At 51.6% G+C, this 14,820-nt stretch overlaps 1 protein-coding gene across 3 annotated transcripts in view; it reads left to right on the forward strand.

The window, feature by feature from the left end:
- The window catches only part of cadm4 (cell adhesion molecule 4), a 547,921-nt gene that overhangs the window by 331,625 nt on the left and 201,476 nt on the right, over window positions 1-14,820 (forward strand). For all 3 annotated transcript variants that reach the window (XM_038812887.1, XM_038812888.1, XM_038812886.1), the window contains exon 6: window positions 14,088-14,178. In XM_038812887.1, the coding sequence (XP_038668815.1) occupies window positions 14,088-14,178 (91 nt within the window). The remainder of the gene's footprint in view (window positions 1-14,087; window positions 14,179-14,820) is intronic.

Below are 14,820 nucleotides of genomic sequence, written 5' to 3' on the forward strand. Positions count from 1 at the left end.
AGGATGGCCAAGGAGCTGGGAGGGTTTCTTGAAAGGATGTTTATGGTGGATCTGTGGAGGTTTTGGAAAATGGGGGAAAGGAAATATTCCTTCTTCGCGCAAGTGTACAAACATACTCCAGAATTGAATTTTTCGCAGTGAGCCGAGCGATGGTGGGGGTGTGAGGGGGGAGTACGCGGGAACCATGATCTCCGACCCTGCGCCACACTGGCTGGAGGTTAGACTTAGCTCGAGGCAGGAGCAGAGGTCGGGATGGAGGTTGGCTTTTAGTGACCAAGGGATTCAGTGATGAGGTGCGGTCGGTGATCAGAGACTATGTTGAATCAGAATCGGGAGGTTTCGGCGGCCACATTTGGGAGGCGTTGAAGGCGGTGGTTCAGGGGGCGATTATCTCGTTTAAGGCGTACAGGAACAGGAGAAGGAAGGAGGAATATGGACGGTTGTTGGTGTGGATAGGAAATATTCGAGTGCCCCCACCGAGGAGGTGTTGGAGAGAAAGAGGTTACAGGGGCAGTTTGGCAGGCTGAGGAGGGGCAACGCAGTGGGGCAGTTACGGGAGGCGAGGGGGGTAAAGTATGAATACGAATAGACGGCGAGCTGTATGCCAATACAGGTAGTGTGGATGAGCTGGAACTCGCAAGGCTGAATGAGGAGAGAGGAGGCAGGCACTGAAGGAGCTCCTAGGGCTGAGAGAGCCGATGGATAGTATAAAAAGGATGAACTCGGAGAAGGCCCCCGGGGCGGGACGATTACCCAGCGGAGTTCTATCAGGAATTTGTGTCGGAGGTGGCACCACACTTACTGGTGATGTTTAGTGAGGAGCTGGAGAAGTGGGAGCTATCGGAGACCCTGACCCAGGCGTTGATCACTCTAATCCCAAAGAAGGGAAAGGACCTGTCGGAGTGTGGGTCATACAGGCCCATATCGCTGTTAAACACTGATGTTTCATAGAATTTACAATGCAGAAGGAGGCCATTCAGCCCATCGAGTCTGCACCGGCTCTTGGAAAGAGCACCCTACCCAAGCCCACACCTTCACCCTATCCCATAACCCAGTAACTCCACCCAACACTCAGGGCAATTTTGGACACTATTGGGCAATTTAGCATGGTCAATCCACCTAACCTGCACATCTTTGGGCTGTGGGAGAAAATCGGAGCACCCGGAGGAAACCCACGCACACACGGGGAGAACGTGCAGACTCCGCACAGATAATGACCCAAGCCGGGAATTGAACCTGGGACCCTGGAGCTGTGAAGCAATTGTGCTAACCACAATGCTACCGTGCTGAAAGTGTTGCCACAGTTAGTGGCGATGAGGATGGAAGGATGCATTCCTGAGGTGGTTGCAGAGGACCAATCGGGTTCTCTGAAGGCAGGCAACTTTTCAGTAACACGGGGCAGTTATTAAATGTGACCATGACCTATAGAACATACAGTGCAGAAGAAAGCCATTAAGCCCATCGAGTCCACCGACCCACTTAAGCCCTCAATTCCACCCTATCCCCGTAACCCAATAACCTCTCCTCACCTTTTTTGGACACTAAGGACAATTTAGTATGGCCAATCCACCTAACCTGCACGTCTTTGGACTGTGGGAGGAAACCGGAGCACCCAGAGGAAACCCACACAGACACGGGGAGAACTTGCAGACTCCGCACAGACAGTGACCCAGCGGGGAATCGAACCCGGGACCCTGGCGCTATGAAGCCACAGCGCTAGCCACGTATACTACCGTGCTGCCCAACAATTTTCCAACATTGTTCAAGCTTGTCAAAGGTTCGGGTACCAGAGGTAGTGGTCTCTATGGACGTGGAGAAGGCTTTCGACCGTGTGGAGCGGCGGTACCGGTTTGAGGTTTTGGGAAGGTTTGGGTTTGGGCCGAAGTTTGTGGCATGGGTGTGTCTGTTGTACGTAGCCCCAGTAGTGAGCGTATGGGCAAACAAGATGAGTTCACGAAGCTTTGGGTTGCACAGGGAAATGAGGCGAGGGTATCTGCTGTCGACGCTGCTACTTGTGCTGGCGATAGAGCCCTTGGCAATGCTGCTTAAAGGGTCAGTAGAGTGGCAGGGGATTGTGATAGGGAGTAGGGAATACCAGGTGTCACTATCGCAGACAATCTGCTGTTGTTCGCGTCAGACCCATTGCAGAGTATGGACAGAATTATGATCATACTAGATAGATTCAGGGCCTTCCCACACTATAAGCTGAATGTAGCAAGAGTGAGGTGTTTCCAGTGAATGCAGCAGGTTGGGGATCCAATCTTGGGGTAATTCTATGTAGGGTTGCCAGGTACAGCACAGGGCGGCACGGTAGCAGAGTGGTTAGCACTCTTGCTTCACAGTGCCAGGGTCCCAGGTTCGATTCCCCGCTGGGTCACTGTCTGTGCGGAGTCTGCACATTTCCCCTGTATCTGCATGGGTTTCCTGCGGGTGCTCCGGTTTCCACCCACAGGTCCCCAAAGATGTGGGGCGGTATTCTCCACTCCCAATAAAAATCGGGATGCCGGCCGTGAAATCGGCCGAGATTCACGACGGCCTCGGGGTCCGCTCCCCGCACCTAATTCACCCCGACCCAGGGGGCTAGGAACGGGCCCCCGTCGTTCCCAGCCGTGACCTCATCGCGCCGGAAATGACGTGGGAATGGCGCTTTTCTGATGTCATCCGCACATGCGCGGGTTGCCGGTTCCAACCCGTGCATGCGTGGATGACATCAGCGCGTAGACGGCACGAACCCGCGCATGCGCGGTGGCCGTCTTTCTCCACCGCCGCCCGGCAAGACGTGGCAGCTTGATCTTGCCGGGCGGCGGAGGGGAAAGAGTGCGTCCGTTTTGGACGCTGGCCTGACGATCGGTGGGCACCGATCGCGGGCCTGTCCCCTCCCGAGCACAGGCGCGGTACTCCCGTCCAAATCAGGCCCCTAGATGCCCCAAACGGGCATCTGGCACCCGTTTCACAAATGCAGCGACGAGGTGTGGTTGCTGCCGTGGTGAAACGGGCGTGAAGGGCCGGCCGCTAGGCCCATCGGGCTCGGAGAATCGCCGTTCGCCGTGAAAAACGGTGAGCGGCAATTTTTCCGAGCGGGGAGGGGGAGGGAGCGCCAGGGGGGCGTAAAAAATGTCGGGAGGCCCTCCCACGATTCTCCCACGCCACGTGGTGAGCGGAGAATTCCGCCCGTGCTGTTAGGTAATTTGGACATTCTGAATTCTCCCTCTGTGTACCCAAACAGACACCGGAGTGTGGCGACTAGGGGCTTTTCACAGTAACTTCATTGCAGTGTTAATGTGAGCCTACTGGTGACAGTAATAAAGATGATTAATTATTATGTCAGGTTTAGGTATTTGGGCGTTCAGGTGACGGGGCAGTGGGCGGCGATGCACAAATGTAACCTGACAAAGTTGGTAGAGGAGGTTTGGGAAGACTTTAGGAACTTGGATACATTGTACCTGACATTGGGGGGTAGGGTCCAGATGGTAAAAGTGAACATTCTGCTGAAGTTCCTGTTTGTATTCTGGACCCTCCCAATCTTCATTCCGAAGGCCTTTTTCCGGGAACTGAATGCAGCGATTTTGGAGTTTATATGGTAAGAAGTCTTACAACACCAGGTTAAAGTCCAACAGGTTTGTTTCAAACACGAGCTTTCGGAGCACGGCTCCTTCTTCAGGTGAATGGAAAGGCTTGTTCCAGAAAATCTCTGACTGTGTCTATATAGTAAGAAGTCTTACAACACCAGGTTAAAGTCCAACAGGTTTGTTTCAAACACGAGCTTTCGGAGCACGGCTCCTTCTTCAGGTGAATGGAAAGGCTTGTTCCAGAAATGTTTATATAGACACAGTCAGAGATGCCCCGGAATGCGAGCACCTGCAGGCAATCAAATCATCAAAGATGCAGAGAGAGAGGTAACTCCAGGTTAAAGAGGTGTGAATTGTCCCAAGCCAGTTCAGTCGGTAGGCCTCTGCAAGTCCAGGCTTGTTGGTGGGGGCCGAATGTAATGCGACATGAATCCCAGATCCCGGTTGAGTCCGCATTCATGCGTGCGGAACTTAGCTATAAGTTTTTGCTCAGCAATTTTGCGTTGTCGCGTCTCCTGAAGGCCTCCTTGTAGAATGTTGACCCGGAGATCAGAGGCTGAATGTCCTTGACTGCTGAAGTGTTCCCCAACTGGAAGGGAACAGTCCTGCCTGTTGATAGTCGCACGATGCCCGTTTATTCGTTGTCGCAGTGTCTGCATGGTCTCGCCAATGTACCACGCTTCGGGACATCCTTTCCTGCAGCGTATGAGGTAGACTACATTGGTCGAGTCGCACGAGTATGCGCCGCGTACCTGGTGGGTGGTGTTTCCACGTGTAATGGTGGTGTCCATGTCGATGATCTGGCATGTCTTGCAGAGATTACCCTGGCAGGGTTTTGTGGTGTTGTGGTTGCTGTTCTGAAGGCTGGGTAATTTGCTGCAAACAATGGTTTGTTTGAGGTTGCGCGGTTGTTTGAAGGCCAGTAGTGGGGGTGTGGGGATGACCTTGGCAAGATGTCCATCCTCGCTGATGATGTGTTGGAGGCTGCGAAGAAGATGTCGTAGTTTCTCCGCCCCAGGAAAGTACTGGACGACGAAGGGTACTCTGTCAGTGGTGTCCCGTGTTTGTCTTCTGAGGAGGTCGGTGCGGTTTTTTGCTGTGGCGCGGTGGAACTGTCGATTCATGAGTCGAGCGCCATATCCCGTTCGTACGAGGGCATCTTTCAGCATCTGTAGGTGTCTGTTGCGCTCCTCCTTGTCTGAGCAGATCCTGTGTATACGGAGGGCTTGTCCATAGGGGATGGCTTCTTTAATGTGTTTCGGGTGAAAGCTGGAGAAGTGGAGCATCGTGAGATTATCTGTGGGCTTGCGGTAAAGCGAGGTGCTGAGGTGACCGTCCTTGATGGAGACGAGTGTGTCCAAGAATGGAACTGAATTTGGAGAATAGTCCATGGTGAGTTTGATGGTGGGATGGAACTTATTGATGTCATCGTGTAGTCGTTTCAGTGATGTCTCGCCGTGGGTCCAAAGGAAAAAAATGTAATCGATGTATCTGGTGTATAGCATCGGTTGAAAGTCCTGTGTGGTGAGGAAGTCCTGTTCAAACTTGTGCATGAAGATGTTGGCATATTGAGGTGCAAATTTGGTCCCCATGGCTGTTCCGTGCGTCTGGATGAAGAATTTGTTGTCGAAGGTGAAGACGTTGTGGTCTAGAATGAAACGGATGAGTTGCAGAATTGCGTCTGGAGATTGGCAGTTGTCGGTGTTGAGGACTGAGGCTGTTGCAGCAATGCCGTCGTCATGGGGGATGCTGGTGTAGAGTGCCGAGACATCCATTGTGACGAGGAATGTTCCTGGTTCAACTGGTCCATGGGTGCTGAGTTTCTGTAGGAAGTCCGTCGTGTCGCGACAGAAGCTGGGTGTACCTTGTACGATGGGTTTCAAGATGCCCTCGATGTGGCCAGAGAGGTTCTCACACAGGGTCCCATTGCCTGAAACGATAGGACGGCCTGGTGTGTTGGCCTTGTGTATTTTCGGGAGGCAGTAGAGATCTCCAATGCGGGGATTACGTGGGATGAGAGCACGTAGGGTGTTCTGAAGGTCTGGATCTAAGGTCTTGATCAGTCTGCTGAGTTGGCGGATGTGTTCCTTGGTTGGATCTGCGGGTAACTGCCTGTAGTGTTCCTGGTTGTCGAGTTGTCGGTATACTTCTTTGCAGTAGTCTGTTCTGTTCAGTATGACGGTGGCCCCTCCTTTGTCTGCTGGTTTGATGACGATGTTGCGGTTGGTCTTGAGAGTGCGGATGGCGTTGCGTTGTGCTTGGGTGACGTTTGAGGCTGCCTTGTGATTGCGAGTGATGAATCTGGCATTGACACGACTTCTGACGGCTTGAGCATACATGTCGAGTCTAGGGCAGCGGCCTTCCGGAGGGGTCCAATTTGACTCTTTCCTTTTCGGTTGCTGCACTGCAGATCTCGCGGTCTGCTGTTCCGGTTCATTGGTCGTGTCCCTGGGTTCGCTGTCGGCCTCTTGGGGTCTGTGGAAGAATTCCCGGAGCCTCATTCGCCTGATGAATTCCTCCGTATCTGCCGCGAGACTGATGGGGTCCATTTTGGTGGTGGTGCAGAAATTGAGCCCTCTGCTGAGGACTTCGATTTCGTCTGGTTGAAGGGTGTAGTCTGACAAGTTGACAATGGATTTCCCTGTATTGTTTTCGACTGTTGTACCGGGAGAAGCTTGATTGCTGCTGGTGGTGATGCCAAGTTTCTCAAGCTTCCTGTTCTTGGTGTGCATGTAGGTGGCATAGTATTGCTGTCTCATCTGTTTGGCGGTGTTCCGCAGCTGGTCTGCTGTGTCCTGAGCGCAAGTTGAGAATATGGCCTCTCTCTTGGTTTCCAGGTTGCGTCGACTGCTGTAGAGTTGGTGTACGAGGTGTTTGAGGAGTGTGACAGAGGTGCGGTGGCAGAGTCTTTCAGCGTAGTCTGTGTTGTAAGTCGACTTGAGTGGGTTTTTGATCTGTAGTCCTTTCGGGATCTTGTCTGCTTTTTTGCATCTTTGTAGAAACTGAATGTCAGTGTCTATATGCAGTGTCAAGGACGGTCACCTCAGCACCTCGCTTTACCGCAAGCCCACAGATAATCTCACGATGCTCCACTTCTCCAGCTTTCACCCGAAACACATTAAAGAAGCCATCCCCTATGGACAAGCCCTCCGTATACACAGGATCTGCTCAGACAAGGAGGAGCGCAACAGACACCTACAGATGCTGAAAGATGCCCTCGTACGAACGGGATATGGCGCTCGACTCATTGATCGACAGTTCCACCGCGCCACAGCAAAAAACCGCACCGACCTCCTCAAAAGACAAACACGGGACACCACTGACAGAGTACCCTTCGTCGTCCAGTACTTTCCTGGGGCGGAGAAACTACGACATCTTCTTCGCAGCCTCCAACACATCATCAGCGAGGATGGACATCTTGCCAAGGTCATCCCCACACCCCCACTACTGGCCTTCAAACAACCGCGCAACCTCAAACAAACCATTGTTTGCAGCAAATTACCCAGCCTTCAGAACAGCAACCACAACACCACAAAACCCTGCCAGGGTAATCTCTGCAAGACATGCCAGATCATCGACATGGACACCACCATTACACGTGGAAACACCACCCACCAGGTACGCGGCGCATACTCGTGCGACTCGACCAATGTAGTCTACCTCATACGCTGCAGGAAAGGATGTCCCGAAGCGTGGTACATTGGCGAGACCATGCAGACACTGCGACAACGAATAAACGGGCATCGTGCGACTATCAACAGGCAGGACTGTTCCCTTCCAGTTGGGGAACACTTCAGCAGTCAAGGACATTCAGCCTCTGATCTCCGGGTCAGCATTCTACAAGGAGGCCTTCAGGAGACGCGACAACGCAAAATTGCTGAGCAAAAACTTATAGCTAAGTTCCGCACGCATGAATGCGGACTCAACCGGGATCTGGGATTCATGTCGCATTACATTCGGCCCCCACCAACAAGCCTGGACTTGCAGAGGCCTACCGACTGAACTGGCTTGGGACAATTCACACCTCTTTAACCTGGAGTTACCTCTCTCTCTGCATCTTTGATGATTTGATTGCCTGCAGGTGCTCGCATTCCGGGGCATCTCTGACTGTGTCTATATAAACATTTCTGGAACAAGCCTTTCCATTCACCTGAAGAAGGAGCCGTGCTCCGAAAGCTCGTGTTTGAAACAAACCTGTTGGACTTTAACCTGGTGTTGTAAGACTTCTTACTGTGCTCACCCCAGTCCAACGCCGGCATCTCCACATCATGGCTACCATTGACACCGCAAACTGCCGGCTCAAAGTGGAGAGGATCTCCAGGAAGATCGCGCATATAGACACTGACATTCAGTTTCTACAAAGATGCAAAAAAGCAGACAAGATCCCGAAAGGACTACAGATCAAAAACCCACTCAAGTCGACTTACAACACAGACTACGCTGAAAGACTCTGCCACCGCACCTCTGTCACACTCCTCAAACACCTCGTACACCAACTCTACAGCAGTCGACGCAGCCTGGAAACCAAGAGAGAGGGCATATTCTCAACTTGCGCTCAGGACACAGCAGACCAGCTGCGGAACACCGCCAAACAGATGAGACAGCAATACTATGCCACCTACATGCACACCAAGAACAGGAAGCTTGAGAAACTTGGCATCACCACCAGCAGCAATCAAGCTTCTCCCGGTACAACAGTCGAAAACAATACAGGGAAATCCATTGTCAACTTGTCAGACTACACCCTTCAACCAGACGAAATCGAAGTCCTCAGCAGAGGGCTCAATTTCTGCACCACCACCAAAATGGACCCCATCAGTCTCGCGGCAGATACGGAGGAATTCATCAGGCGAATGAGGCTCCGGGAATTCTTCCACAGACCCCAAGAGGCCGACAGCGAACCCAGGGACACGACCAATGAACCGGAACAGCAGACCGCGAGATCTGCAGTGCAGCAACCGAAAAGGAAAGAGTCAAATTGGACCCCTCCGGAAGGCCGCTGCCCTAGACTCGACATGTATGCTCAAGCCGTCAGAAGTCGTGTCAATGCCAGATTCATCACTCGCAATCACAAGGCAGCCTCAAACGTCACCCAAGCACAACGCAACGCCATCCGCACTCTCAAGACCAACCGCAACATCGTCATCAAACCAGCAGACAAAGGAGGGGCCACCGTCATACTGAACAGAACAGACTACTGCAAAGAAGTATACCGACAACTCGACAACCAGGAACACTACAGGCAGTTACCCGCAGATCCAACCAAGGAACACATCCGCCAACTCAGCAGACTGATCAAGACCTTAGATCCAGACCTTCAGAACACCCTACGTGCTCTCATCCCACGTAATCCCCGCATTGGAGATCTCTACTGCCTCCCGAAAATACACAAGGCCAACACACCAGGCCGTCCTATCGTTTCAGGCAGTGGGACCCTGTGTGAGAACCTCTCTGGCCACATCGAGGGCATCTTGAAACCCATCGTACAAGGTACACCCAGCTTCTGTCGCGACACGACGGACTTCCTACAGAAACTCAGCACCCATGGACCAGTTGAACCAGGAACATTCCTCGTCACAATGGATGTCTCGGCACTCTACACCAGCATCCCCCATGACGACGGCATTGCTGCAACAGCCTCAGTCCTCAACACCGACAACTGCCAATCTCCAGACGCAATTCTGCAACTCATCCGTTTCATTCTAGACCACAACGTCTTCACCTTCGACAACAAATTCTTCATCCAGACGCACGGAACAGCCATGGGGACCAAATTTGCACCTCAATATGCCAACATCTTCATGCACAAGTTTGAACAGGACTTCCTCACCACACAGGACTTTCAACCGATGCTATACACCAGATACATCGATTACATTTTTTTCCTTTGGACCCACGGCGAGACATCACTGAAACGACTACACGATGACATCAATAAGTTCCATCCCACCATCAAACTCACCATGGACTATTCTCCAAATTCAGTTCCATTCTTGGACACACTCGTCTCCATCAAGGACGGTCACCTCAGCACCTCGCTTTACCGCAAGCCCACAGATAATCTCACGATGCTCCACTTCTCCAGCTTTCACCCGAAACACATTAAAGAAGCCATCCCCTATGGACAAGCCCTCCGTATACACAGGATCTGCTCAGACAAGGAGGAGCGCAACAGACACCTACAGATGCTGAAAGATGCCCTCGTACGAACGGGATATGGCGCTCGACTCATTGATCGACAGTTCCACCGCGCCACAGCAAAAAACCGCACCGACCTCCTCAGAAGACAAACACGGAACACCACTGACAGAGTACCCTTCGTCGTGCAGTACTTTCCTGGGGCGGAGAAACTACGACATCTTCTTCGCAGCCTCCAACACATCATCAGCGAGGATGGACATCTTGCCAAGGTCATCCCCACACCCCCACTACTGGCCTTCAAACAACCGCGCAACCTCAAACAAACCATTGTTTGCAGCAAATTACCCAGCCTTCAGAACAGCAACCACAACACCACAAAACCCTGCCAGGGTAATCTCTGCAAGACATGCCAGATCATCGACATGGACACCACCATTACACGTGGAAACACCACCCACCAGGTACGCGGCGCATACTCGTGCGACTCGACCAATGTAGTCTACCTCATACGCTGCAGGAAAGGATGTCCCGAAGCGTGGTACATTGGCGAGACCATGCAGACACTGCGACAACGAATAAACGGGCATCGTGCGACTATCAACAGGCAGGACTGTTCCCTTCCAGTTGGGGAACACTTCAGCAGTCAAGGACATTCAGCCTCTGATCTCCGGGTCAGCATTCTACAAGGAGGCCTTCAGGAGACGCGACAACGCAAAATTGCTGAGCAAAAACTTATAGCTAAGTTCCGCACGCATGAATGCGGACTCAACCGGGATCTGGGATTCATGTCGCATTACATTCGGCCCCCACCAACAAGCCTGGACTTGCAGAGGCCTACCGACTGAACTGGCTTGGGACAATTCACACCTCTTTAACCTGGAGTTACCTCTCTCTCTGCATCTTTGATGATTTGATTGCCTGCAGGTGCTCGCATTCCGGGGCATCTCTGACTGTGTCTATATAAACATTTCTGGAACAAGCCTTTCCATTCACCTGAAGAAGGAGCCGTGCTCCGAAAGCTCGTGTTTGAAACAAACCTGTTGGACTTTAACCTGGTGTTGTAAGACTTCTTACTGTGCTCACCCCAGTCCAACGCCGGCATCTCCACATTGTGTCTATATAAACATTTCTGGAACAAGCCTTTCCATTCACCTGAAGAAGGAGCCGTGCTCCGAAAGCTCGTGTTTGAAACAAACCTGTTGGACTTTAACCTGGTGTTGTAAGACTTCTTACTGTGCTCACCCCAGTCCAACGCCGGCATCTCCACATCAGGAGTTTATATGGGCAGGGAAGGTACCGAGGGTGAAGAGAGCACTGCTACAGAGGCCGAGGCAGAAAGGGGGATTGGCGTTACCAAATCTGTTGCTCTACTACTGGGTGGTACTTTAATTGTGTTCTGGAGCCAAGGGTGGATAGAACAAACCCCAGGGCGATGGTCCATTTTTTGGGAAGCACTGAAGGCAGTGGTCCGGGGGAAATTATTTTGTTTAAGGCTCGTGCGGATAGGGAAAGAAAGGAGGAACGTGACCTTCCAGTGAACGAGATAGTGGAGGTTGGCAGGGAGTTTTTGAGGGTGCCCACGCGGAGAGATTGGTGAGAAGGAAAAAGTTGCAGGGAAAGTTTGACAGGTTGACAACAGGGAGGGCGGTAGGGCAACTGCGCAGGGCAAGAGGGGTGCAATATGAGTATGGGGAAAAGGCGAGCGGTATGCTGCCGCAGCAGCTCCGGAGGCAGGCTGCATCCAGGGAAATATTGAAGATCCGACTGGGGCGGGGGATGTGGTGTCGGAGCCAGGGAAGATAATCGCGGTGTTTAGGGAGTACTACCAGGGACTGTGCGAGGTGGACCCGGGGGGAAGGAGGGGGACATGGGGTGGTTTCTGGATGAGCTGGAAACAAAGAGGCAGGCGTTGGAGGAGCTCCTGGGGCTGAGGGAGGTGCTAGACAGTATCTGAGGTATGAAGTCAGGGAAGGCCCCAGGGCCGGATGGAATTTTCTCAGGAATTTGGGACAGACCTGACACCGCATCTGTTGGGGGCGTTTAATGAAGCTCTGGAATTAATATTCTGCTGAGGTTTTTGAATATTTTTCAGGCTCACCCGATCTTTATACCAAAGACCTTTTTTCGGAAATTGGATACGATTATTTGGACTTTTTATGGGCGGGGAAGGTGCCGAGGGTGGGGAGGACCCTGCTACTGAGGCAGAGGTAGCGGGGGGGTTGGCGTTGCTGAACTTGCTTCATTACTATTGGGCGGCGAATGTGGACAAGGTGCAACGGTGGTGGGAAGGAGAAGGGGTAGCGTTGGTTAGGATGGAGGAGGAATCTTGTAAGGGGTCTAGTTTGAGGGCTATGGTGATGGCAGCGTTGCCAATGGCATCGAGTAGGTATTCAGGGAGCCCAGTGGTGCAGTCCACGGTGAAGATATGGAATCAGTTGAGGAGGCATTTTAGGGTGGATGGGATATTGGTATTAATGCCGCTTTGCGAGAATCATGGGTTTGATCCGAGGGGGGTGGAATGGATAATGTGCACAGGAGGTGGAGGGAAGTGAGGCTGGTCAAAGTGAGGGATCTGTACTTGGAGGAAGGGTTTGCCAGTCTGGAGGAGCTAATGGAGAGGGCAGAGCTGCCGAGGGGGAGTGAGTTCAGGTATCTGCAGGTTGGGGACTTTGCGCGAAAGATCTGGAGGGGGTTCCCTTGGTTGCCGGGATACATCCTGCTGGAGCGACTGCTGGTTCTGGATGTGGAAGGGGAGGGAAGAATTGGGGATATATACAAGTGGCTTGTGGAGCGGGGAGGCGAGCGGGTGTTGAAGATTAAGGAAAAATGGGAAGCGGATTTGGAAGGGGAGATTAATTGGGGAGTATGGAGTGAGGCACTGCGTAGGATAAAAGGGACTTCCTCTTGTGCAAGGATGAGCCTTATACAGTTTAAGGTGGTGCACAGGGTGCATATGACTCGGGCGAGAATGAGTTGGTTCTTCCAGGGGGTAGCAGATGAGTGTGAGAGGTGTGGGCGGGGGCCAGCGAATCACACGCACATGTTTTGGGGTTGTGAAAAATTGAGAGGATTCTGGGCGAAAGTGTTCACGGTCTTAGCCAGGGTAGTAGAGGAGGGAGTGGACCCGGACCCTTTGGTGGCGATATTTGGGATTTCAGAGAATCCGGAGCTCATGGAGAGGAGGAAGGCCGAAATCATGGCCTTCGCCTCTCTGATTGCACGGCGGTGAATTTTGCTAGTGTGGAGGTCGACTTCCCCACTGGGGGTAGCAGCATGGTTGGGTGACCTGTATGACTTCCTGTGGTTGGAGAAGATAACGTATGAGTTCAGGGGCTCTGCAGAGGGGTTGAGAAAAGGTGGAGGATGTTTGTGACCGTGTTTGAAGAGCTGTCCGTCGCGAGGGAGCTGGGGGAAAGGGAGGGGGTAGGGTGAGAAAGGGAAAAAATTTGTACAGTTGATTGTTGGGGTGTATGTTTCCCAGACTGTTTATTTGTTGTAACCTGTTTTGATACATGTTTGTAATAAAATACATTTTTTTTAAAAAAGCTCCGTCTACACTTTCCCTGTGAAATACTCCCAGGACATGTACAGCAAGGGGTGAGATACAGAGTAAAGCTCCCTCTACATTGTCCTGGCTGGTTTAGCTCCTTGGGCTAGACAGCTGGTTTGTGATGCAAAACAAGGCCAGCAGCGCGGGTTCAATTCCCGTTCTAGCTGAGAATTCGGAATTCTCCCGCAGTGTACCTGAATGTGGCAACTAGGGGCTTTTCACAGTAACTTTATTGCAGTGTTAATGTAAGCCTATTTGTGACAATAAAGGTTATTTATTTAATTATCAAACACTCCCAGGACAGGTACAGCACAGTGTTAAATGCTGAGTAAAGGTCCCTCTGCAACCTTCCCATGAATGAATGGGGGAATCAAACTGTCTAAATTGCTTGTGGAGTTCCAGCACAGATATGAGGGGCTGAATTGCCTGAATGAGACTTTTTGAAAATTCATTTATGGGATGTGGGCTTCGCGGTGGACCAGCATTTATTGCCCAAACCTAATTGCCCTTAAAGTGACCTGCTCTGCCATTTCAGAGGATATTTAACAGTCAACCATACATTGCTCAGGGCCTGGAGTCACACTTAGACCAGACTAGGTAAGTACGTCAGATTTCCTTCCCTTAAGGACATTAGTGAACTGGGCAGGTTTTTATGGCAATCGACCGTTTCTATCAGAATTTTTACTGAATTCAAATTTCACTATCTGCCATGGTGGGATTTGAACCTGGGTTACGCTGGGTCACTGGATGACGAGCCCAGTGACAATACCACCAAGTCGCCAACCTCCGCCTAAATGAAGGTAACTGATGGGTCTTCTCTCTTACAGTTCCTCCGGTGGTCAAGATCCAACCTCCATCAGTCCTCTTCAGGGAAGGTGACGATCTCTCATTAACCTGCTCGATTACAGGAAATCCGCAGTAAGTAACTCCTCAACGTGACTCGGCTCTCGCTTAACTAGAGGCCTTTAGCTGAACTTCCTCCACTGAGAAATCATCAGCTGTGATTGCCAGATGTTCTGGAGCCTAAACTGATGCCTGTGCCATTCTCCATCTCTGAATGTCTTGGTTTGACCCTGAGTAAAATTAATAACTTTGAAGAAAGACAGGTGCCTGGCCATGACAGGTAAAGGGTGAGCCGAAGTAACCACCACACACTTGAAAAACCCAAAACAAAACTAATGTAGATGGGATCCCGCGATTGGACAGCCCTTACTGAACAAGCCCTTATTGGACAGCCCTTACTGAACAAGCCCTTATTGGACAGCCCTTACTGAACAAGCCCTTATTGGACAGCCCTTACTGAACAAGCCCTTATTGGACAGCCCTTACTGAACAAGCCCTTATTGGACAGCCCTTACTGAACAAGCCCTTATTGGACAGCCCTTACTGAACAAGCCCTTATTGGACAGCCCTTACTGAACAAGCCCTTATTGGACAAGCCCTTATTGGACAGCCCTTACTGAACAAGCCCTTATTGGACAGCCCTTACTGAACAAGCCCTTATTGGACAGCCCTTACTGAACAAGCCCTTATTGGACAGCCCTTACTGAACAAGCCCTT

Source organism: Scyliorhinus canicula, chromosome 12, assembly GCF_902713615.1.
Source record: "Scyliorhinus canicula chromosome 12, sScyCan1.1, whole genome shotgun sequence".
In the NCBI taxonomy this organism is placed as follows: Eukaryota; Metazoa; Chordata; class Chondrichthyes; order Carcharhiniformes; family Scyliorhinidae; genus Scyliorhinus; species Scyliorhinus canicula.